The sequence below is a fragment of the Strongylocentrotus purpuratus genome, unplaced genomic scaffold (genome assembly GCF_000002235.5).
Source record: "Strongylocentrotus purpuratus isolate Spur 01 unplaced genomic scaffold, Spur_5.0 spur5_scaffold_1, whole genome shotgun sequence".
Classification (NCBI taxonomy): Eukaryota; Metazoa; Echinodermata; class Echinoidea; order Camarodonta; family Strongylocentrotidae; genus Strongylocentrotus; species Strongylocentrotus purpuratus.
The window spans coordinates 11805376-11830001 of NW_022145594.1; the positions used below are offsets into that span (position 1 = coordinate 11805376).

The 24626-nt window shown below is 37.8% G+C and overlaps 2 protein-coding genes across 2 annotated transcripts; both read right to left on the reverse strand.

The window, feature by feature from the left end:
* Positions 1–7628: 7628 nt before the first annotated feature.
* LOC115920918 lies at positions 7629–16156 on the reverse strand. Its single transcript, XM_030977689.1, has 3 exons — positions 13301–16156; positions 12703–12813; positions 7629–11817 (listed from the first exon to the last, which is right to left on the reverse strand). The coding sequence occupies exons 1-3, from the start codon at positions 16005–16007 to the stop codon at positions 11540–11542; spliced, it is 3096 nt and encodes a 1031-aa protein (XP_030833549.1). The 5' UTR covers positions 16008–16156; the 3' UTR covers positions 7629–11539.
* LOC115921240 (N-lysine methyltransferase KMT5A-A-like) lies at positions 16057–23677 on the reverse strand. Its single transcript, XM_030978521.1, has 5 exons — positions 23546–23677; positions 20322–20418; positions 18819–18972; positions 16110–16470; positions 16057–16068 (listed from the first exon to the last, which is right to left on the reverse strand). The coding sequence occupies exons 1-5, from the start codon at positions 23576–23578 to the stop codon at positions 16057–16059; spliced, it is 657 nt and encodes a 218-aa protein (XP_030834381.1). The 5' UTR covers positions 23579–23677.
* Between the last annotated feature and the right edge of the window lie 949 nt (positions 23678–24626).

The window sequence follows — 24626 nt, forward strand, 5'->3', positions numbered from 1 at the left end:
CCCATATATATCCTTATTCTCATTATCCATTTCCCGTCCAGTTTCTTACGAATACTGTTCTCAATCCTCCCATTCTCATTTTTCATATTTTCACTCATCTCTAATTAGAACTTGTCCCAAATCAAAACATGAGTAACAATAATTGTTTAACTTGGCTTAACATACATTATTAAAACTAAATGTTCTATTAAACAAAATTATCAACAAAATGATATTTTGCATGGATGATACAAAGAACTTCAGAGAGGTCCCGGAGGTCTCAGTGAAAATACACAAATAATGACTGCTCATGAGGATGAAATTATCATTCCCAAGGTGGTGTTCAAACCGGTCCTTCTATCACCCGAGGCAAAGCCGATGGGGTGATAGAAGGGCCAGTATTTGAACGAAATCGAGGGAGTGATAATTTCCACCACCATTCAATTACAGAGCAGTCCTTATTTTTTTTGTTTATCCCTCATGCTTTCATTAACAGGTCAGTAGAAAAGAAATCCAACATCAAGAGTCTATTTAACATATTCTTTCGGAGTTCAAAAGTTTCAAATAACCAACGCTAAACGAAATCAAACATACGGAAATCGAATCTATACAGTGTGTAGTGCAGTAACTGCAGCGCAGCGTAAAACGATGGCTTGAGCGTCGTGATGACCCGATGGAGTTGGGCGCTGGAAGGCATTTGAAATCCTGTATGCTCTGTGTGTGTGCAAAAATCGCAGATTGATTAGGCGTACTATCACAGATCTATTAGCATTATTATTGTTGTGATTTCGATGTAGTTTTCATGAAAAGACCTATAAAACAGAAGCTTGGACTATGAATATGTTGGTATAGATCACAGAATTTTTATAATTGTTTTTAGAGTAAAGATTTTACGCGAAAATAGGTCCATGGTTTGCGCCAATTGTCGCAATCGCCAAGACTCGAATCGAGTGTGTGTACGTGTGTACGGTGAGCGTGAAATACACGTACACCATGGGCGCCTGGCCTACAAAGCATATCCTATAGAAAGACGCATAGCACGGGTAAGCTCAACCCGTTGAGGATACATATTGGCTACATCCCCTCACCCGGGTGAGTCGTCTGTTGATGTGTATTTCTCTTACATGCTACAAAGCGAACCCTATAGCAAGAGGTCTTACTCAAGATACGCCGCAGCTTTTTCAATGAGACTTGCCACACCCGTTGACGCGAGTGGATTCTCGTCCATCGTGTGTCTCTTCGTCTCTCTTTGATAATTAGACAGAGGGCGGATGCACGCCTTGCCGACTCGCTCTCGCGGGTTCGTCGCCTCCTCGCAATCCACGACGCCCGCCGTGCTCTCGTTCGCCCGTCCTCCCCGGCACCCCGAAACCGCGTTTAACGGCATGGACGTCGATCGCGAGGTCGACGTGGCACGCGGGTTACGGGAGACAGACCTCGTGGAATTGTGCTGCCCTCCCCGCGCCACGGCGGAGGCGGGCGGGGTCGGGGAAAGACGTTTTTGAGGAACCGTTTTGTACCCGTTTGGACCCCCCACTCTACATCCGGTGTAGAGGTCAGTGAAACCCATAGAGCAACAAAGTTTTGCCCTTCTTAGTAATGGCGGACCGCGCTCCATGCACGCACAGAGCCTTTGCATGGGAGCGTATGACGAGTCAGCTTTCTAGTCTTATTAATATATAGCTCTATGGTGAAACCATACGTGACGCGATCTAAAGCTCTTGCGCAATATCCGACGGGTAGCTGTCTTATCTCGCAGACGTTTTCATTTACTGCTTTATCGCAGGTTTAAAGCACCTAGGCCTCTTATTCCGAACAAATTTCTAGATAGACTATAGAAATGCCTAATGTTATTATTATCAAAACCCCACAATTCTTAAATTTAATATTATACTTTGGAATTATATAGTAATGCCTAGCCACCCCTGTCGGCTTAGTTGGGCTGAAATGTATATGTATTTAATACCAAACTCTAAAAACGCTTGTATGCAATAGCCTACCGCTGAGCTTTGTACACAACCGATCGCATCCATATCAACAAGCGAGGACATACACTGTAATAGGGCGTTGAGGTTGCGACCGGTCTAGTTCATTTATAAAAAAAACGTCATAAAATCCAAAAATGGCGCACGTTAGCTGAAGACGATTGGGCTATTAGCTGACAAGTAGGCGAAGATGTCTGGGAATCAGATACTTATTTGTTATGGGTTATATCCCATTTAATTAATTAGTAGGACATTTGAAAGTATCATAACGCAGGCTTTGAAAAATGTTGCTGTTGTACTGGTGGACAGTGTTGCCTGTTTTACTACACAGCCAGGATAGTAATGCTCCTATGTGTGGTTACAGAGGCTGTTAACGATGAGAAACAATAAAGTACAGACTCTACTGCAGAACTCCAGACTCCGGATGCACTATTTTGTCGTCAATGATCTTGAACCCTTTCACTAGCAGCACACCCAAATGAAAATGTGTCATACAAAGAGTCTGCAATTCTATACACCTGACGGAACCTAGCTATTGTTTACACTTGAATATACTTGACTATTCATCTAGTGAAGTGGAAATCTACATATGCACCTGTACATAACTGGGCTCACAAAAGAACATCTAATTTGAATACATCCTCACAAATTGTTTTAATCAGCATTAATATAGGGCCTACTCTCAAAGAGTAGGTCGGATGGAAACTTTATAATGAAAAAATATGCATCTGTAAAAACAAACTTGACACTTCTGTGGTGTGGGAAAGGGGTGTGTACCCTATTGTTCAGGGTAAAAACAAATCCTGATCAATGAATTTCCCGTCAAATTATTGACGTTTGCATGTGTCTCTTTCAATTAGAAGCCTTTTCAATAACCAACAGATGGAGCGTTCTCTTTCATACAAATATTGTTATATTAACAATAAATTATGTTTATTCTCACTCCCTTACTGCACCAGTGGCTGATGTGTATTGAGAAGGTTGTGGCAAATAACAAAAAAATATATACTTATTTCATATAGCCTTTCATTATTTCAAAGTGAATGTTTGATTAAACTGGAGTGAAATTCAACCACTTTATAATTGAATAGGAATGATTTTGACAATGATTTATTCCTGATAGATCTAGATAATAGTATACATTCTCAGATTTCATTGAATAATAATTTCCCAGTGTTTGTTTTGTGTGACTGCAAAAGCATGTGTGTGCTACTATGCTTATCAACTAGGGGACCTACATCCTTAAGTCATAACTGGCAGTAATGAGGATTAATGCCCCACAAAAGGGCACTATAGCACATCAACACGGTTTTTATCATGGGGCCTCACAGTAACGAGACCATTGTTTTGCCTTTGAATCACGACTGTACGCAGCAGGGGCTATGGTAAGTGGTAGCCCCCACAAATATAGAGCCTCTCAGTGCATGGTATATTTGTTTATTATTGTTAAAATGTCCACATCTGACAAAATAATTTTTCATAATATTATTGACAGCACAGATTATGTTCATAATGCAGATCTTCATCCATTGATCGGAACAAAGGGAGGGGGAGCAAAATAGGACACACCCGTCATCGTATGGATCGGGGGGGGGGGGCATGATGATGGCAGGTGCACGGTCATAACACTTTTTTTCACACCGTGACCACCATAATTCTTTCTGAACTTATCTCAAAATAAGGGGCCTAACAAGAACAAAACAAATCTGCACTGTAGGCCTAGGCATACATACATGTACATCGCACGCAATAATTTCAAGATTACCATGTGCGTAGGTTTTCGAGGGTAGATTTTCCAAATACGAACTTGTGCTTAAAATTTTTTTTTAAAGGTTATACAAAGTTCTGGGAAATTCTGAAAATTGGGTGGATAGTGATTCTTTACAATTTTGATATATTTGGATGCCTCTGGGGATGTATTATAAGCACTAGAAAATTGGGCCCCTAAAACACTTCTGCTTTCGAGAAAAAATGAATTAAAAAATTTACCGGTGCTCCCAGTAAATTTTGATAAATTTAAAATAGCGCCTATGGTCGTACAATGGTAGCTGCGACCATGAAAATCTCAGAATATGTAGTTGTGATATATAATTCCCAAACGGAAATAGCTAATCAGCTGATTTTAGTCGAGAACAATTGTTTTATAGCTTAATTAATATCTTGACCTTGAGAGAGAACTATACAACATAAAGAGTTTATTATTTACAATTTCATAACTTTAGACTCGATTTCAACCGCGACAACGATCACTGAATATTGTAGGATTGCATATACTTTCAATATTTTCATTTGAAACAAATCCATGACCCCATACCAAAACTTTGTATTACCTTTAACAAAAACATAACATGAATAGAAATAAGTAAACAAAAGAGCATCATCAGGGGAGGGGGAAGGGCACGGGGACAAAGGGGACAAGTCCTCCCTCCCCTGGAAAATTTGAAAAAGTGTCCCCCCCCCCCCTCAAACAAAAAAAAGGTATAGCAAATACTGACTAAAAACTGCAACACACTTTTATGCTGTGGGGGCCCAAGAGTGCAGCGTTTAGACAATACAAAAATCTTCTCGCTCAGTCGCTAACCTCCCTTACACAATATCGTTCAAAAATGTACAAGGAAATATTGTAGAAAATCTGTATTCCATTTGTATCACGTAAGCACAGTTTACACTGTATGTTTACAAGATTAAGAACCATAGAAATAGATCAGTGCTACAAAAATGAATATTTCGCTTGCTCTTTTCAGTAAGGAGTCACTAAAACATAGTCTATAATATATTTGCGAGCCCCTGGATCGATGCTCATCTGACTGTAATCAAATGCCTAAAACCCCTGAGCTCTATTCCCTCCTGTAAACTACGGCAGATAAGCTTTAAACTCTTGAGCTTCCAGGGGTCCACCCTTTGACCCCCTGCCAGAGCTTTGCCCCTGGATCCCATGCAAATTTACACTTGCTTCTCTCGTTACTTTAACCCCCCCCCCCCACACACACACACACACACACATACACACACATACATGTAAACGCCTTCAATCGGGGAGGTAGGCAAAACACCATGAAACTGTGGAGGTAATAAATATAGGCTTTATAAGCAATATTTTATCAAATTTGAGGAAAGAAAATCACAATAAGCCCATTCCAATGTCAAAAGATACTAAAAAACGTTTACTTCTTCTTACACATGATTCGTCTGAATTTGAGCTATGAAAGTGCGGTGTCTGCATCTAGTCATTGTCAATCGGGGAAGTAGGCATAAGACCTAGCAAACGTGGAGTTTGTCGATTTTTATCTTTTCCTTGTAAACTTCGAACTAACTCATGCAAAAAAGGATATTATTATGTTTGCTTGTATTTAAAACAATGAAGGCAATACTGTCTTTCAAATCTTAATTTCCACAATATAATATCAATCTTAGAAACAAGAGTTATGGTCAACAGTTGACCGTTGTGTATCATGTAAAAAGTCTTGATAAATATGATCTTGATTTACTGTATGGAAGCCAGTGGCGGATCCAGCCGGCGGGAAGAGGGGGGGGGGGCCCAATCCGTGAGAAAATATTAGTTGCGACTCAGCCGTCGGTGAATAAGCGGGGGGGGGGGTAGGAAGCATTTTTTGGGGGTGCAATTTTTCAGGAAATATTTTGCGCCGACTTAGTCAGCCGGTGAATATGAGACCACTATTTTTTTTTTGTGTGACCTAATTCGTGAGATTTTGTTGTTGTTGACCCGTCACCCCCCCCCCCCCCCGTGGATCCACGCCTGCAGAGGATCCAGCCGGCGCCAATGGGGAGGGGAGTAGCCAAATCTTAATACAAAATTTAGTGCCGTCTCAGCCGGCCGGCGAATAAGCGGGGGGGGGGGATGGGGCACTTTTGTTTTTTGTTTTATAAAGGTTAACTTTACGTTATTATCCTATTTTTTTTATCGTTTTGGGGGGCTGGGGGGGGGGGCGGGCCGGAAAAATCGCTACGTGGATCCGCCCCTGATGGAAGCCATTACAAATGTAATCCTAGGAATCCCAACATCAGTTCCACTTACTCAGGTTCAATAAAAATGTTGGCTTAGCTTTTATCAGTGTCAAGAGATCAAGGTAATTTAAAGGGATTGCCCATGAACTGTCACACTATATTGTGTGGCTCAGAAAGAAAGAAAACCGGATATTTCCAATTACAATGACATAATGACTCAAAGTTGATGATCTTGACATCATTTTTTATCATTTCGAAAAAGAATGATCTTCTTAATGAAGTAAGAATTAGGTCAATGATGAAGTTGTAATTGTAGATCGCAGGTGTTCCGTTCTTTTTAGCCCCCCCCCCCCCCCCCCCCCCATGTATATAAAAACCATTATTCTATCATAAGGATATTTATATTTCTTTATTTTTGTTTTCGGGGGGAGGGGGAAGATTTCGGCAATTCAAGGAAAGAATACAATTCATATTTGTAAATGTTTTTAAATTAATCGTTATCACTAGTGGTATAGAGTTTGGATTAATATCATTGCTTCTTTGTATGAGATTCCTTTTGTTCTCTTACTATCATCAAAATATGTTTGTAACATTTATTCTTTTCTTATACATGTTTGCATTTTGACGTATCGACTTGTGAAAATGTTATGTTTTGTGAATAACGTTTATGTCTTTTGAAGAAAGAAGACACATATACAAAATAAAGATTGAGCTTGTTTGTACTATATTGCGTACTGATATGTCTTCATTATTTTAACTGTAAGGAATCACTATATCGCAAATGATGTTACAGTGCTTGCACACGTTGAAATTATTAATAGATAAGCTGGGAAAGATATAATGAAGGAAATTAACTTTAATAATTCCATCCACTGTACGTACCAACGGAACTTAATGACACCACCACACAAAAAGTTTGCAAAACTTTCTCCTGTGCTCCTCTCTTTCTCTCTCTCTAACTATATCTTCATTCAATTTAAGGACGAAACTGTCATCTTTTTCAACATGTTTTAACAATTCCTCGATCAATGTGGTATCAAACCACTTTCCCTGAATATTTTCTTTCCTTTCATCCTCGAATTCTATTAAATTCTTTAACACACCTCCTGCAAACATATACATACTTGGCACTATAAAATTGGATATAATTACAGTTTTAAAACTATGCAGTATTATCTAGCAAATCATTTTCTTTCTTAATTTTAAAATATGACTTATGTTAAAGAGGGAAAACAAAAATCACAGAATTATCATGTTATTTCTATAAATATCTCATACACCAGCAGGTGTATTGTACTACAGAGGAAAAAGACGAGATAGAATCAAATAAATGCCAATTGTAATAAACAATAGTTTATCTTCTTTGAATTTCTGTAAAATATACTTTATTTCGATACAATTATTTGACAGTCTTCAAAGGCACATGCAAATCATGAAATTTACAAGAGACAAGTTAAACACGTCCAGCGATGATATGCAATTAGGAGTTAAGTCCGAACGTGTACATAAAAAGGGCATTAGTACCAATCAATACAATTGAACCACAGGCATTGCACCACATTTGCAAAAATCTACAGATTAAACATGCATGTAGTAGAAAAATGTCTTATAATTGTGATTACGAATAAACAATTATTTCTAACATCACCTGGGTAAAAGAATGATGCAATATTGTGAAGTTGACATTGCCACAGAAAATGAGGTTAGAATACAAACGAAGGCAAAATAGATGATATTGATATCATTTACTTGGAGAATTGATCAACTCAGTCTACGCATATTTCATGATTTCTTTGAGGTCTTGTTAAAATAACAGATCATATTACTGTTCATTCTTGGCCGGCCATCCTTAATTTATACACATGTATAGTATATTTGTGTGTTTGGAATGATATGAAAGGTTGAGGCATAAAATGAATTCTGCCACTTAAATAAATGGGGTTTACTACCGCAAAATCCCCAGGGATTCTAAAAAAAATCTAGAATTCTAAAACCTAAAAACAAAACCCCCCTCAAACCATAACAAGAAATTAAGCAACCAATTAATGAAAACAAAAGATAACATCTGTAACAACTTTGAACAACATAACTCATAACTAGAAATGAAGAAAAAAATAGCCCACTGCTGCTACACACAGCAAGAAAGCCAAAAGCCCTCTCTTGGATCCAGGCAAACAAAGTCTCCTTGAATATTAAACAAACAAAATAATTAAATGTTATTTAGCAATACTCCCATCAGCCATAATTGAACGCTTTACAAAAAATGATGCTTTACACACATACCAAACACGACATGCAACACGTACAAACTATCATCCTCCCTAACCAGGGCAGTTTTCGCCATAAAAACTATTTCATACACAGGACCAAACTACTGAAGCACCATTGATCCGAATCTCAAATAGCTTAAGAACTGTTGCAGCTTTAAAAAACATATCAAATTGTTAGTATTAAATTTGTACATGTAATGCACAAGTATACTATTTTTTTCTGGACTGTGAATCCCGACCTTGAATATTCTATTCTAAAAACTTCCTTTTCTCTCTCCTCATTCTTCTCCTGACCCCCATGCTTTACCTTCCCTTCCTAGTTCTCTTCTTTCTTACATCCATCATCCATATCATTTCATTGTTTTATCTGTATACTCTGATTTTGTATCATCATACTTCTACCTTATAATGAATGACACTGTGTCAACATTATTTTGAGGAACTTAAATTCTACAAGCTATATGCTTTTGATTAAGTTCCTTTTTTCACATGTAATTTCGAAATTATTTAGTGTGAAATAAATGAAACTAAACTGAAACTGAAGGTCAAGAGTCACTACTGCTCTCTAAGAAAATAGCAGCCCCTAGGTAGAGTACTAGCACACCACACAGTTTGCTAGAAAGTCCTGATTTATATACCATTTTATTTTCTTTTGTTGTAAAATCATGTGATACATATAAATATGAATGCGTTAGTATTTGAGGGATAATTCCCTTTTCAGTCTGACAAAATTAATAATATCCATTTTCCAAGTTTCTCAAATATTATATATGAATATTTGTCAGTGGTAACAATAGTACATTCCAAAGATACCATTTAACATGATGGAGTTTGATTTGGGGGCAAAATGGATGTAAAAGATTCCAGATATTAGTTTGATGAACATAATTACGTAGAGTTTAACAGTACCTAAGGTTAAAAAAGCTACACAGCATATCTGTTTTTTACATTCCTATCATAGCATCATCATTAGTTGTGTGCTATACATTTAACACAAATCTGACGCAATACAAATTTGTTGGAGAAGCCAACTTTTGAACAATGATGAAGAATGAAGGAGAACTCACTGACATCACAAATCCCCCCCCCCAAAAAAAAGGGACCAGGGATGAAATTGAATCAGCAAGAAGTACGGTGAATCATATTAATATTGTAGGTTTATATGATTATACTGGAACCAACCCTTTATTATAGCCCTTTTTATTTGTTTTGTTGCAAAGGTATTACAAAAAAAAAAAGGTTTTGGGTCCCCGACCCCCATCACAACTAATTATTCACATTGCAACCATCATCTATAGTCTAGTGCTTAAACACTAAATTGACATATTTTATGTATGTGGGAAATCTGAGAATAATATTCAGATCTGTTCTTATTAATTCACAACAAACATACATTCGGTTTACTTTTTAAAGGGGGCACTGATCATTGACTCCCCCTCTATTTTTTGCCACAATTATACTAAATCTGCAGAAACTACTGCATTGCTAATTAAACAAAAGTGTACAAATTCTATCTCTACACTATCCCATATTAATGGCTTGTACTAAACACTCAGGTCGCGGCTCGTTTGGCCATTTAAACAAAATGGTGTCTTCAAATCGGTTTTTAAGGGGGAAAATATTATTTCAAATTAGTGACTGTTTTTACACTCAGGTCGCGGCTCGCTGGGCCATTTATTCAATGATGTCTTCAAAGGGGATGCGTAGGGAAATTTTCTTAAAAAAGAAGTTGGAAGTTGTGATTATTATTTTTTTAATGATAGACAAATAAGAAGATTAGAATTAAGGCTGGCATTGGGAAAGACAAAATACTAGGTGATTAAAGTGGATTTTAGAGAAAGTGTAATACTACAAGGGAAATGAACTGTATATTTGATAGAAACAAGGAATAATGGATAGAGTGAGAAGATGAATTGTGGGAAATTAAGAACTAACAAGAGAGGATTACATAAACAAAGAATGAAAGAAAACAAATATTTAATAAAAAGGGAATTGAAAGAATTCATTGGTCAAATTTAACAGTGATAAAGATATAAAGAAAAGAGTGGAGGAAATAAAGATTTACATGATAGAAAAAAGATGAGAAATAAAGGGGTAGAATAAAATTTAGAAAGAATATTTTTTAAAGACTGACAAATATGAAAATAAAGCGAGGAATAAAACTTGATAGGATATTACAAGGAATGATGGAAATATTCATTTCATTCTTTCATTCTTTGTTTTTGTATTCCTCTCTTGGTAGTTCTTAATTTCCCACAATTCATCTTCTCACTGTATCCATTCTTCCTTGTTTCTATCATATTAATAGATCATATACCTATGTACTATTACACTTTATCTAAAATCCACTTTACCCACCTAGTATATTTGTCTTTCCCGATGTCAGCCTTAATTATAATCTTCTTATTTGTCTATCATTGAACAAAAAACAATCACAACTTACAACTTCGTTTTTAAAGTAAATTTCCCCACGCATCCCCTTTGAAGACATCATTGAAAAAATGGCCCAGCGAGCCGCGACCCGAGTGTAAAAACAGTCGCTAATTTGAAATAAGATTTCCCCCTTATATTAAAAAGCCGATTTGAAGACACTTAAAAAAAGATGGCCAAACGAGCCGTGACCCGAGTGTTTTTCAGCGCGCCGCGACCCGAGTGTTTAGTACAACCCCATAATAATATCAGAAACAACACAAGTTCTGTCCAAAATGAAAAGGGGCACCCTTTACACATAGTAAGGGCACTCTCCCTTGATGATGATATTAATACACTATACTGAACGTGTTCTCATAATAAATGTTGTTTAAGTTTTAATTGTGTCACAAATGTACAAGCATTACACTAGTCAATTCCCCTACTGCCTTCTTATGCTGCCATTATGGTATGTAAATGCAAATACTTGACTGTTTGATTACAACTTCCACTGATTTATTTCGTTAAAAAATCTATGTTTTTTTTTTCTTGTTCAAATAGGATATTTCCAACTCATGCTGCAAAATTCTCATTGTAATCAGTACATGTTGCCTAAACGATATGCTCCCTGTCATTGATATCTGGGAGTGGCCAAGCATAGGTCCACTAAGACCCTAACACAATTACAAATTGCCGGATGCCTACAAAAATGATAATAAAACCTCAAAATAACAAATCCTTTGCCAGTAGAGTGGGTAAACATTTTATGAATACATGGAGAAACCAAATGTAAAAGAATACACATTTTAGACTGTAATAACAAGAACATGCCTTGTAATTTATGAGCATTTTCAGCAGTTTGGTGACTCAAAACAAAAGCATGTGTGTATTCAATATAAAAATGGTGATTTGATATTAAAGGGAATGTTTTTACCAAGGCTGTGTTTTTCTGCTTTTGGTAACCTTCGAGTTTCTTACGTAGTCTTTGATGTTGACCCACGTTCTGTGTTTCAGCACAGCTTCAGCTTTCAAGCATTCGTCTATCGCTCTCTTGCCAGGTAGCTTAGAATGAACAGTCATAAAGGCTCCTAAACGTCTCTGGACAGCCGACTTTTCCGCATCGCTCCATGCTGTCTTTCGTTTCTTCCTTATTGGCTGTTCATCAACCTCTTCCAGTACATGTTGCGTTTGCCTTTGCCTTTTGGTACCTAATGAAAGACAATAACAAAAAAATGTTGCAATTATACTATGCAGAATAATAAATGCAGTATCACATACTGTTTCTCTGAGTCTCTGACCCATGAACTTGAAGAGTGCATTACTGTTATGAGGATGGAAGGAGAGGAAGAATATTTAAATCCTCTTTTGCAGTGATGCAGAATAGAGTGTGATCCTGGGAGGAATACACTTAAACGATTTTTTTTAGCGGGAAGAAAGCCATCATATAATTTTGTAAAGCTCATATTTCGTGAAATTATGGGCATGTACCGTTTAGGGGAGTCGGGCACAAACAAGTCTTTAAATTATCTGACAGTGTCATGACAGATGGGGTTATGTTTCACATATTCTACCCGGTTTCTATTGGTCATTTATTTTGCTAATCTAGCTCAGTTTTGGGTTTATTTGGGAGGGGCTCCTGGCTGCCTCCATTTTCATCCATTTCCTAGTATATTGTAGTGATTGCTGTGTGCATGAAAAAAAGTACATTTTGTATTACCTTGACAACCCCTGACTCCCAGTCTAGAACAAAAGGGCCACGATCACATAATACTTTCTGAGTCTATATTATTGTATGTACACAATTTTTTTTTAGTTTAGAGAAGTTTAGATATAGAGACCAATTAAATTCACTAATAGATTTTCTCCGTCATTGGCAACAGCCTTTTTGTGAGGCTACATTACAATTATAATTGTGCTATAATTTTTAACAATTCAAAATGCACAAATATTGGTACGTGGTGATTTCAACGGAAAAAGTTTGGTTTCACTTTGGCTTTTGAGGATGATTGAGAGTGCGGTACAATAGGCAAAATTAACATTTAGGTTTGCAAAAAGAAATTTTTTAGATGCTCTCATTGGACTTAAAGTCATACCTTTTTGGGAGCATCCAGGTAGCTGACGTTCGACATCATGATCACCAGAATCAACATCGCTGTCACAATTGTCATCACATGATTCAGGTCCCTGTTCTCCAGTGTCGATCTCTGTACATAAAATAATAATCAATAATATTCACCAAAAAGAAAATCTGGGTCAACTGCAAAGAAAACATACTTGTAATTTAAAACAAAAGAATATAATCAATTATTTCTAAATACAACATGGTAGAATTGGCACCAGGTATATGCTACATTTGTGGATCGAGTCAAACAAATGCCTTAATTACCCCTAATCTAAATAAATTGAAACAAACAAGTGAACAATATAGTGAGGAATATTTAACTGCATGGTTCATTTGAAAACAACACTTTTCATTAATTCAATAATGTTGCAGCATGTTTATCAATTTACATATTTTGTATTTGATAATTGTCAAGTTGAGTGGAAATCAGAAATACTTGATTCTTAAAATTAGTACATGCTACATGGTTTGTTATTCATCCCACTCATCCCTCGCCATGATGTTTCTCATCGCATTAGGGTTTGGATTGAGATCCCCACTGTATAATTCTACCCTCATCACAAATTTACCTTCATCTAACTTGATTTGAAGCTCATCCAGACTTTTTGCAGTGCCAATCAGCTGGACCGGGTTCCCAGCTTTTCCCTCCATGGCGAACAGGATCTTTGATATTTTGGCCACCTGCATAGCAGCATCTGGCAGTCTATAATACTCCCTATGTATCCTAATATCGTGGCCCATGAAGTTTGCTAAGGCGTCCATCTCATGGTCCCTCAAGCTCATTAGTTGTGACATGGTAGCTACATGCTTCCGTAATTTTGTGGATCGAAGTGTTGAAGGATTTTGTGCTCCACATGCTTCTGACAGCTCACGGAGAGCATCTGACCCTCGAACATGAGATGTAGTGTCACTATTGGCTACGGCGAACAGGTATTTGTTGCTTGGGTTTACACCTGCTTCCTCCCTGTGGGATACAAGGGTGTCTACACATGATTTCATGGAGTCTGTCACAAGGATCGGCACTGTCCTGCCACGTTTTCCTACTACCTCAACTCTCCAGAGAAACTTTACAAGATTTTTTTCCCAGTCTTTCAGCATCTCTAGTTGTCCTTCCACCATATGAGATTCACCTTTCTTGATTTTATTGTAGTCATCAAGAGTCATCTTGCTGATTTCTCCTTGTCTCCTCCTATTAAACACAATGAGATGAGCCAGCATGGTCTTGTTGAGTTCTCTCCATGTGCTATGGTTTTCGATTGCGGTCCCAGATGACAGTTTGTCTACACAAAGTTCAGCCTGTACCTCTAGGTGTCTTGACAAAGCCACAACATCACTCGTTAGGGGTAGGAGTTTGGGCTGGTTTCGTTTCCTCTGGTACAAAGTTCGTAGAGCATGAGTAGAGATTTCAGATCCCCAACAAGTGTCAAGCAGCTTGATGAACTTTTCTACAAGTTTCTGCATGTCATCCCCATCTCTGTCCATCAAAGCCTTACTCAGGAGCACAAAGGCAGCCTTTCTTAAGGTATGTCCCAGCTTAAGTGCTAGACTTGGTGTATTGAACAAGTGGTTCTCCTCATCAAAGCCTGCCACTTTCTTGACAGCACTCAAGACAGTCATAAAACCATTTGGTGATATCAGGGAAGTCAGACTTGCCTTGCCATTGCAGCTGCAACGTCTGAACTGAAGTACAAGTCTTCCTAGTTCTCGTAACTTGCATCTGATGTGGTTGTGCTGTTCTTCGTCATGGCCCAATTTCTTAGAGTACACCTTGGCCAATTCTAGAATCAACTGATCATTTAGAATGCAGGCCTTGATTTCATCATCGCTGAGACCACTCAGTACTTTGTGTGTTATAGAATCTCTTGATGTGCAGGGCACTGGTGGAAGCAAGAGTCGACCTTGTGCTAATAGTCTTCTTCGTTTTTTCTTTTGCTCCTTAGCCGGCTCTTCTTGCTTCAAAATGCAGCGGTGTTTCCACAATTCGGCTTTCGCAAACCATCCCAAACAATCTTTGCAAGGCTGATAATCACGGGGCTTTGCTTCACAAGAAGGTCTATATACGACCACAAGCTCTCCATGACCCTTTTCGAAGACCCTGTAGTTGTGCATGTGATTTCCTTTATTTCTTATCAATGTCAATAGCTTATCCTTTTCTTTTCGATTCGTTGCTGCCATGTATTGCGCCACCTTTATTTCATTGGAATGTTGTGACCGCAGGTGATCAGGAAGTTTTTTGTGGGGCTTCTCACACATCATGCAATAAGCTACCTTGTCATATTTTCGCCCTCCTTGATTGTTGGTCTTCATCACAGTTATCCCCTCATGGTCAGCATCAATGCCTCCATATCTTGATGATGCCTCCAATGACTGATCTGATGACAGAGATTTCAGTGATCGAGTGATGCCATTTATTGATGTACATTTAGCCTTAGGCAATGATGCTTGAGAATTATTTAATGAAGTCTTCCCTGAAGAGTCAGAATCTCCTTGAGAATCACAGACATAGTCTGGATCATCATCACTATCATCATTATGGTCAGATAATATGTCCTCATTATCACTTGAAAAAATATTTTGTGAAAGGGTTCCATCTGGTACCATCAATGCTTGTGTGGCAGGCTCAGGGAATGGTTCCCAGTGCTCTCGGTTATTAGGGGGGTTTCTGCATAGATCATCAGATGTGTCATCATTATCAGCAAGAAAATTGGACAGTGAAAGGTTTCCATCTGGTTCCATTAAAGGTTGTGTGGCAAGCTCAGTAAATGGTTCCCAATGCACTTGGTTATTAGGTGGGTTTATGCATGGATCATCACATGTGTCATCATTATCAGCTGAAACATTAAACTGTGAAATCTTTCCATCTGATTCCATTAAAGCTTGTGTGGCAGGCTCAGGGGATGGTTCCCAATTTGTTTCGTTATTAGGGGGGTTTCTGCATAGATCATCAGATGTTTCAGCATCATCAGTTAGAACATTGGAAAGTGGAAGGTTTCCATCTGGTTCTATTAAAGGTTGTGTGGCAAGCTCAGTAAATGATTCCCAATGCACTTGGTTATTAGGGGGGTTTATGCATGGATCATCACATGTGTCATCATTATCAACTGGAACATCAAACTGGGAGAGCTTTCCATCTGATTCCATTAACGCTTGTGTGGCAGGCTCAGGGGATGGTTCCCAATGTTCTTGGTTATTAGAGGGGTTCCGGCATGGATCATCACATGTGTCATCATTATCAGCTGAAACACTGAACTGTGAAATCTTACCATCTGATTCCATTAAAGCTTGTGTGGCAGGCTTAGGGGATGGTTCCCAATTTGTTTCGTTATTAGGGGGGTTTCTGCATCGATCTTCAGATGTTTCATCATCATCAGCTCGAACATTGGACTGTGAAAAGTTTCCATCTGGTTCCAGTAGTTCTTGTGTGGCAGGCTCGTAGAATGGTGAACAAACTTTTTCTGGGTCTGGTGGGAGGTTTGCAGAATTTTGCAGAATTTCAGGTTTTTCATCTTGGACTCCACTGTGTAATTGAGTAGGACTTGGGAATACAAAATTATCTCCCACCCCATAATCATATAACACTTCTTCACCTTCTTTGATTTTCTTCAATGAGAAGAGAACCAGTTCTGGTTCATTGTGAGGGTTCTCTCTAATCTTCATTCTGCTGTTGACTTCACCCCTCCAACCATGGTTGACGAGTCGTCCCAGTTGTTGTTTAGTTGGTTCGACTGATGCATCCCTACTGGAAATGAAATTGAAAAAAAATGAAAACATTAGATTCATCAATGTTTAAAATTACAATGAATCACTGAAACATACAAGTATATGTGGGTTACAATTTGTGATTTCACTTTAGGTTTTCTCTGTTGTCAGATATTATTTGATTAACTGTTACTTTTCAAGTAGGGTATCACTCAAAGAAGAATCGTTACAGTCATGATTTTTGTTAACGCATGGTTAATTTTAGGAGGAAATTTGAAATACAAGTAACATAGGAAACAAATAGGTAACATTACATGTAGGCATTGGAAATCATAACCAATATCATGAACATTAAACATGCATATGTTTACTTTTCATTTGCCTTAAAATTGTAATGCTACAAAATGTCACCGTGCATCAGACAAGAGTACCGAGGCGAAAAAAGACGACGAACTAACCGTGGAAGATTTTTTCAATATAAATACAAATAACAAAAACAAAACAAAAAAAACACAAAGGTCGAATAACGACACGCCCTACAAGCCACGGGCAACAGCATTGCGAACAAAATATATCCTCTCTAGACCCTCTGAAATACGAGAGCCAAAGACATTACATGGTATAACAAAAATAACAAAAAAGAGAGAGAAGCGACCAAATTGGGGAAAGGGCAAGGAGAGGCAACAGACTAAAGGGAAAATGTACAATTTCGGACATATCTATCCACAAGATGTTTACACCGGGTGGGAGAGATGGAAGAAGGCTTCGGCAGGGGAGAAGGAACATGCGGAGAAGAAAGATGAGTCCAAGGAGAAGAAGGGAGGGAGAGATGAGGAAAGATTAAAAAATAGCATGGGAAAAAGGAAAAAAAGCATTATGATAAACAAGAACAGACGTGTAGAATGAGGGGGGAAAGAAGAAAATAATCTATCTAATCTTTAAAAGTGGAACGTAGCTCCAAAAAGCAAATAAAGAATACAATATAAAAAGTGGCTACTAGCACAAACCTGAATTCATATCAAACGGACCAAACATGTATGCAGTGTTATATTATTTTAGAATGAGCAAAGAAAGCAGGAAATCCAATGCAGGGTTTGAATTGTGCATTGAAAACTACATCCTCAATGAAGATTATGTTTACCAACTGTATGATTTTTGTTCTCAAGTTTTCAAATGATTTTTCAGTAAATCTTACCATTTGACATATGTTGGCCCATCTCAGATCATCTTCCCAGATTATAAAGAAGAGGAAATTTGGGAAATTACAAAATGAATGATGAACATTTAACAAAGAAGGATAACAGAAATTAAAAGCAGAAGATGTATAAAGACAACAAGCAGGAGTAGCGAAATGAGAAATCCAGCTACAATGCGAGGATGACGCTGGACAACAGACATTGAAAGAAATGAATTAGGAGGATGGGAAGGGAGAGGAGGAGACAAAGCAGATGAAGAAGTTGAATGAGGAGTTGATGAGCGAGGGGTTAGGAGAGGGGTTGAGGGAGGGGTTGGGAGAGGGGTTGGGAGAGGGGTTAGGCGAGGGGTTGAGGGAGGGGTTGTGTGAGGGGTTGATTGGGGGGTGCGGGGAGGTGTTAGGGGAAGTAATGAATGAACAGATGAAGTAATATCAGACTGAAGTGAAGATGAGGTGTAGAAGAAAGGGGGAGTAGAAAAAGAGTCTTCCGATGACATATTGCAGGGAACTGATGAACCAGCATCATTTAAAACTTCACTGGAGGGAGAGGGAGGTGGTGCAAGCTGCGTAGAAATTTCCGAATCTGTTTCATCATTTAAAACTTCACTGGAGGGAGAGGGAGGTGGTGCAAGTTGCATAGAAATTTCCGAATCTGTTTCATCTGTAAGATGAAATGTGGAGTGTACAAAAAAAAAACATGGACTTTTCAGTGTAATGCACCTTTCTTTTATATCCAATATTTGTACCAAATATTGTTTTATATTCTCATTTTATGCTCTCCAAAATGGAATATGATCTGTTGGACTGACAAGGTAGAATAATTGTCATTGGTAAGATTGTGTTTTTTGTATGATAGCTAAAACAGGTTTGAATAGATAGAGAAGAATATAAGTTGCATATTTGTTCTATGCTGTCCTTGCCGTATTGATACTTTCTGCAGAAAACTGTATGTGTACTGTATGTGGTCAGTCCACGGGTTTATTCAAAAGCACGGAATAGAATTTGACAGATATGACTAGCTTTCGATCTTTCTCTAGGGAAAAAACAAAAACCACTGGTAGAAAATATGTTGCCCTGTCAACCCACATGTTTACGACTACGTCATAAGCATATAGCCTTAGGTTTGTTTTCAACACCTATCATTACAAAATATACTTTTCAATAAATCAAGTCGTCATAGTATGTAGACTTACCACCATTTCGTCCCTTTCCATGTGAAAAAGTATCTGAAGCAAGTTTCACAGTCTGCATCTCTTCTTTCCCCCACATCTCTGGTTACCAGATCTCCTCTGTACCACAAAAGGAATTCTCCCTCTTCAAACGTTTTGGTGGTAAAGACTGCTCTACCTGTGATTGAAGAAATACATAATCTTCATGAGATCAATCATGCGAGTTTAAACATTGTGAATATGATGTTACAAGTATATTTGTCTGTCATTTAAGATAATGCTCAGGTGTGATAAGTAACTCGGACTCGTACTTGTAAGAAGGCACTTATTTTCAAAATTGGTTGAGTTTTAAATAACATTTGTGTGTCTTTTTGGTCACATTGCCATCAAGCAGACTTTTAAGCAACACACTGTATTTAATATTAGTATGCTGCAGATATTAAATTACAGTGTCATGCATGTCATGATGAACATGACGTTTTCTCTAGATTTTCTAAAAACTTTTTGACATTCAACCCCATGAGGAGGCATTAAAATTCATTTCAAGGTCTAACCTTTAAACACTTAACCAAATCAAGTTTAATACCTCCTGCTTTACAAAAGAGCCCTGTACATACAAATATTTACAAAAAAATAGAATACATTGTAGAAAACATTAAAAAAAAGCTTTAAAAAAATAAAAACTAGATCAAAATGAACAAAAGGCCTTAAATATTAAATATTTAAGATATTATTGATACAAAGAAAAATGACCAAAAAAATATTTTAAAAAATACACATGCCGTAAAAATAGACTACACAACTGCAAACAGACAAACAAACAAAACTAACTTATGGTAAAAGTCATGATATAACATTAGGTACCAGTGCATGCATTAAAGTGATAGAGGGAGTGACTTAATTTGGTTTTTTAACATTTGGAGTGAAGTTGCCGTGCGAATATGAGTCGGTAGATTGTTATAGATGCTTGGAGCAGTGAAAGAAAAAGAACGTTTTTTAAATTCAGTCTTTGGTTTCAGGATAAATAAGGGATTTAAGGTAGAATGACAAGTAACAAAGTAAACTGGACGATTATGACCAAAAGATTCTAAATAAGGGGCTAGATTATTGAGTATTTTGTAGACGAAAATGCAGTAGTGGTAATTGATTCTATTTTCAACACTTTGCCACTGAAGACTGCTTCACGCAATTAAGTGTTGAATTAAGATTATAAAAACAGAAAAATATGAGGGAAAGCATATCAAATATTCTACTGCATGAAATTAATGAAATATACAGAAAGGGTATAGATTTTACTAAAGAAGTTGACCTGTTTAACTGCGAAGGGTATCAAAGTTACTCTGAAAAGAGCTGGTGATTTTCAGACAATAGGCGATGAGGTGTGATCAAAGAACCATACCAGGCGTTCCTTGCATAGTCTAGCTCTGAATCAATATTTTATTGAGCATATTAATGTTAGATATCTATGCTACAGTGAATTTTCACTATTAATACAATCTACATGTACATGTATGTAACCTCACTCACCTTTGTCAGGCAGCTGTTTCACTGTAAATCCTTCAGGATCAACTTCACTAAAAATATCTGGAACTGTCTGTCTGGTTTGACTTCTGAGAATCCGATTCTGAAACAGGTCAAGTAAATATTAGTAATATTATGCAGAAACACAGCTGTGAGCAAGCTGGAAGAAAATATCTAAATATTACACCCCCCCCCTCCCACATCCTCCCCCTTATCATACTGGAATTTGCCAAAATATTGCTACTCATATCCATGCTCAATTTTATTATATTATTTGTTAAAATCATGAGGTATTATGAAACACATCCATTATGATGTACATCAAGGGGGTCATGTAAATACATGGCTCCACATTTCCCATGCACACATCTTATCATATTTGACTCATTTGCAATAGATATAGATTGCTCCACATTTCCTATGCACACATTTATACATATCTAGCCCATATGCAATAATAAATGTGGCTCCACATTTCCCATGCACACATTTATACATATCTGGCTGATGTGTAATATATATAGATATGGCTCCACATTTCCCATGCACACATTTATACATCTTCAATCCACCTTAAATAGTTGAGATAAACATGGCTCCACATTTCCCATGCACCCATTTATACACATCTGGCCCATATGTAATATATAAATGGCTCCACATTTCCCATGCACAAATGTATAGACATCTGGCCCATGTGTAATATATATATATATATATGGCTCCACATTTCCCATGCATAAATTTATACATATCTGGGTCATGTGTAATATATATATAGATATGGCTCCACATTTCCCATGCACACATTTATACACATCTGGCCCATTTGTAATATATATATATGGCTCCACATTTTCCATGCACACATTTATACACATCTGGCCCATGTATAATATATATAGATATGGCTCCACATTTCCCATGCACACATTTATACAAATCTGGCCCATGTATAATATATATATATGGCTCCACATTTCAAATGCACACATTTATACACATCTGGCCTATGTGTAATATATATATATATATATATGGCTCCACATTTCCCATGCACACATTTATACACATCTGGCCCATGTGTAATATATATATATGGCTCCACATTTCCCATGCACACATTTATACACATCTGGCCCATGTGTAATATATATATGGCTCCACATTTCCCATGCACACATTTATACATCTGGTCCATGTGTAATATATATATGGCTCCACATTTCCCATGCACACATTTATACACATCTGGCCCATGTGTAATATATATATATGGCTCCACATTTTCCATGCACACATTTATACACATCTGGCCCATGTGTAATATATATATATGGTTCCACATTTCCCATGCACACATTTATACACATCTGGCCCATTTGTAATATATATATATGGCTCCACATTTTCCATGCACACATTTATACACATCTGGCCCATGTGTAATATATATATATGGCTCCACATTTCCCATGCACACATTTATACACATCTGGCCCATGTGTAATATATATATATGGCTCCACATTTCCCATGCACACATTTATACACATCTGGCCCATGTGTAATATATTTATGTGGCTCCACATTTCCCATGCACACATTTATACATCTGGCCCATGTGTAATATATATATGGCTCCACATTTCCCATGCACACATTTATACATCTTCAATCCATCTTAAATAGTTCAGATAAACATGGTTCCACATTTTCCATGCACACATTTATACATATCTGGGTCATGTGTAATATATATATAGATATGGCTCCACATTTCCCATGCACACATTTATACACGTCTGCCCCATTATATATATATATATATGGCTCCACATTTCCCATGCACACAGTTATACAAATCTGGCCCATGTATAATGGCTCCACAGTTCCCATGCACACATTTATAAGTCTTCAATCCACCTTAAATAGTTCAGTTAAACATGGCTCCACATTTTCCATGCACACATTTATACATATCTGGGTCATGTGTAATATATATATATATATATATATATAGATATGGCTCCACATTTCCCATGCACACATTTATACACGTCTGGCCCATTATATATATATATGGCTCCACATTTCCCATGCACACATTTATACACATCTGGCCCATGTGTAATATATATATATTTATATATATATGGCTCCACATTTCCCATGCACACATTTATACACATCTGGCCCATGTGTAATATATATATATATGGCTCCACATTTCCCATGCACACATTTAAACACATATTGCCCATGTCGATCTATATATATATGGCTCCACATTTCCCATGCACACATTTATACACATCTGGCCTATGTATAAAATATATAGATATGGCTCCACATTTCCAATGCACACATTTATACAAATCTGGCCCATGTATAATGGCTCCACAGTTCCCATGCACACATTTATAAATCTTCAATCCACCTTAAATAGTTCAGTTAAACATGGCTCCACATTTTCCATGCACACATTTATACATATCTGGCCCATGTGTAATATATATATATATATGGCTCCACATTTCCCATGCACACATTTATACACATCTGGCCCATGTGTAATATATATGGCTCCACATTTCCCATGCACACATTTATACACATCTGGCCCATGTGTAATATATATGGCTCCACATTTCCCATGCACACATTTAAACACATATTGCCCATGTAGATCTATATCTAGTTATGGCTCCACATTTCCCGTGCACACATTTATACACATCTGACCCAGATTATTATGGCTCCACATTTCCCATGCACACATTTATACACATCTGACCCATGTGAGTTATTTACAGATAGGCCTAGACCTATGGCTCCACATTTCCCATGCACACATTTAGGCTAAATCTGGCTGATGTGAAATAGACCTTCAAATCTAACGTTACTAGATATTCCTTTAGTTTAACTCTAAAGTTAGGCCTAAGAAGAACTTATACTAGACCTAGATCTACTACTAGTAGCCTAGACTAGTAGTACTAGTCTAGGTCTAGGCCTAACGTTAGGCCTAGAATCTAGATCTACATCTTACTTAGATCTAGATTAGATCTAGATCTAGACCTAGTATGTATGAGTTTTTTGTACCCAATATCATGAATAGAACTAGATCTATAGGCCTAAGGAATTCTTTAAAAAGTTGATAGAATATTAATGGGCCTAGACTGGATTAAAAATGAAAGTAAACTTTCTAGATCTAGACAAGTTCTACTTACTTTTGCCAGTTGTGGCTGTACTAATCCCGCCATGACATGTCCATATACGTTAACAGGCACGTCGCAAGGTGCACTGCACCAGCACTGCGCATGCGCTGCATCTAATAAGATACAGACTGTGCAGTGTGTATCCTCATGATGGCGCTCTTCACTTGATATTATTCTTGAGATCGGAAAATAATACACATATTCAGGCTGCAAGCTATGACTCCAAAGTGGGAAACCGGGGATGGAGTTAAATCGCAGCCGAACGTTGATGGGGTACTACTGAGATGTCCCAAAGCTGATTTAAATCTCGTTTTAATGATTCTGCAACTGTGGAGCTCCACGGTTTGCTGTGTCTCCACAGTTGGAAGTTGTGTATTCATATGAACCTCCCCGATTGACGGTCATTACAAGTGCACACACACACACACACACACACTTTGAGAAGGTTCACTAATGTCAGTAATATAGGAAAGGTATCCCCATACTTACCAGACGGTTATTTTTTGGAAACCACTCGCGCTCGTTCGTGCCTATGCACATGTGTACGTGTCTAGCTGCCGGAGCTGGCTGTTGGGAAGAATGCGTGGGACGAAGCCAATGAAGCGCTACTTAATACGGATCGGAGCGAATGGGGGTTTCCGGATTTATTTTACGGAAGAGTCATTTCTAGAGACCAGCCTGGCTCTGGATGGGCAGCTGCATGAATTGGATGATGGAAATCAAGATTCCTCGGTCTCGATCGTCAATGTTGAGAAACTAGCAATTACTTCGACTGCGACATTGGGATTGTTTACACCAATGACGTTTAAAAAACTACTCATACTACACTGGCATGACAATATAGACGGAAAGACTCTCGCGCGGCAGAAACCATGTGCCATGCACCTGATCCACCTGATCGGTTTCCAGCCGAGTTTTTACACCCCGTAATGCCACGCCCTATAACGCGCTTGTAATTACGTCATGGGGATCGAATCCCCTAATAATATATTACCGACTGTCAATATGCGGTTGTGGCATAGAAATGAGTTGAAAGCTAAATGTTGTTTCGATCGAGTATCTGCGTCAGTGGCGGATTCACGGGGGCACAGGG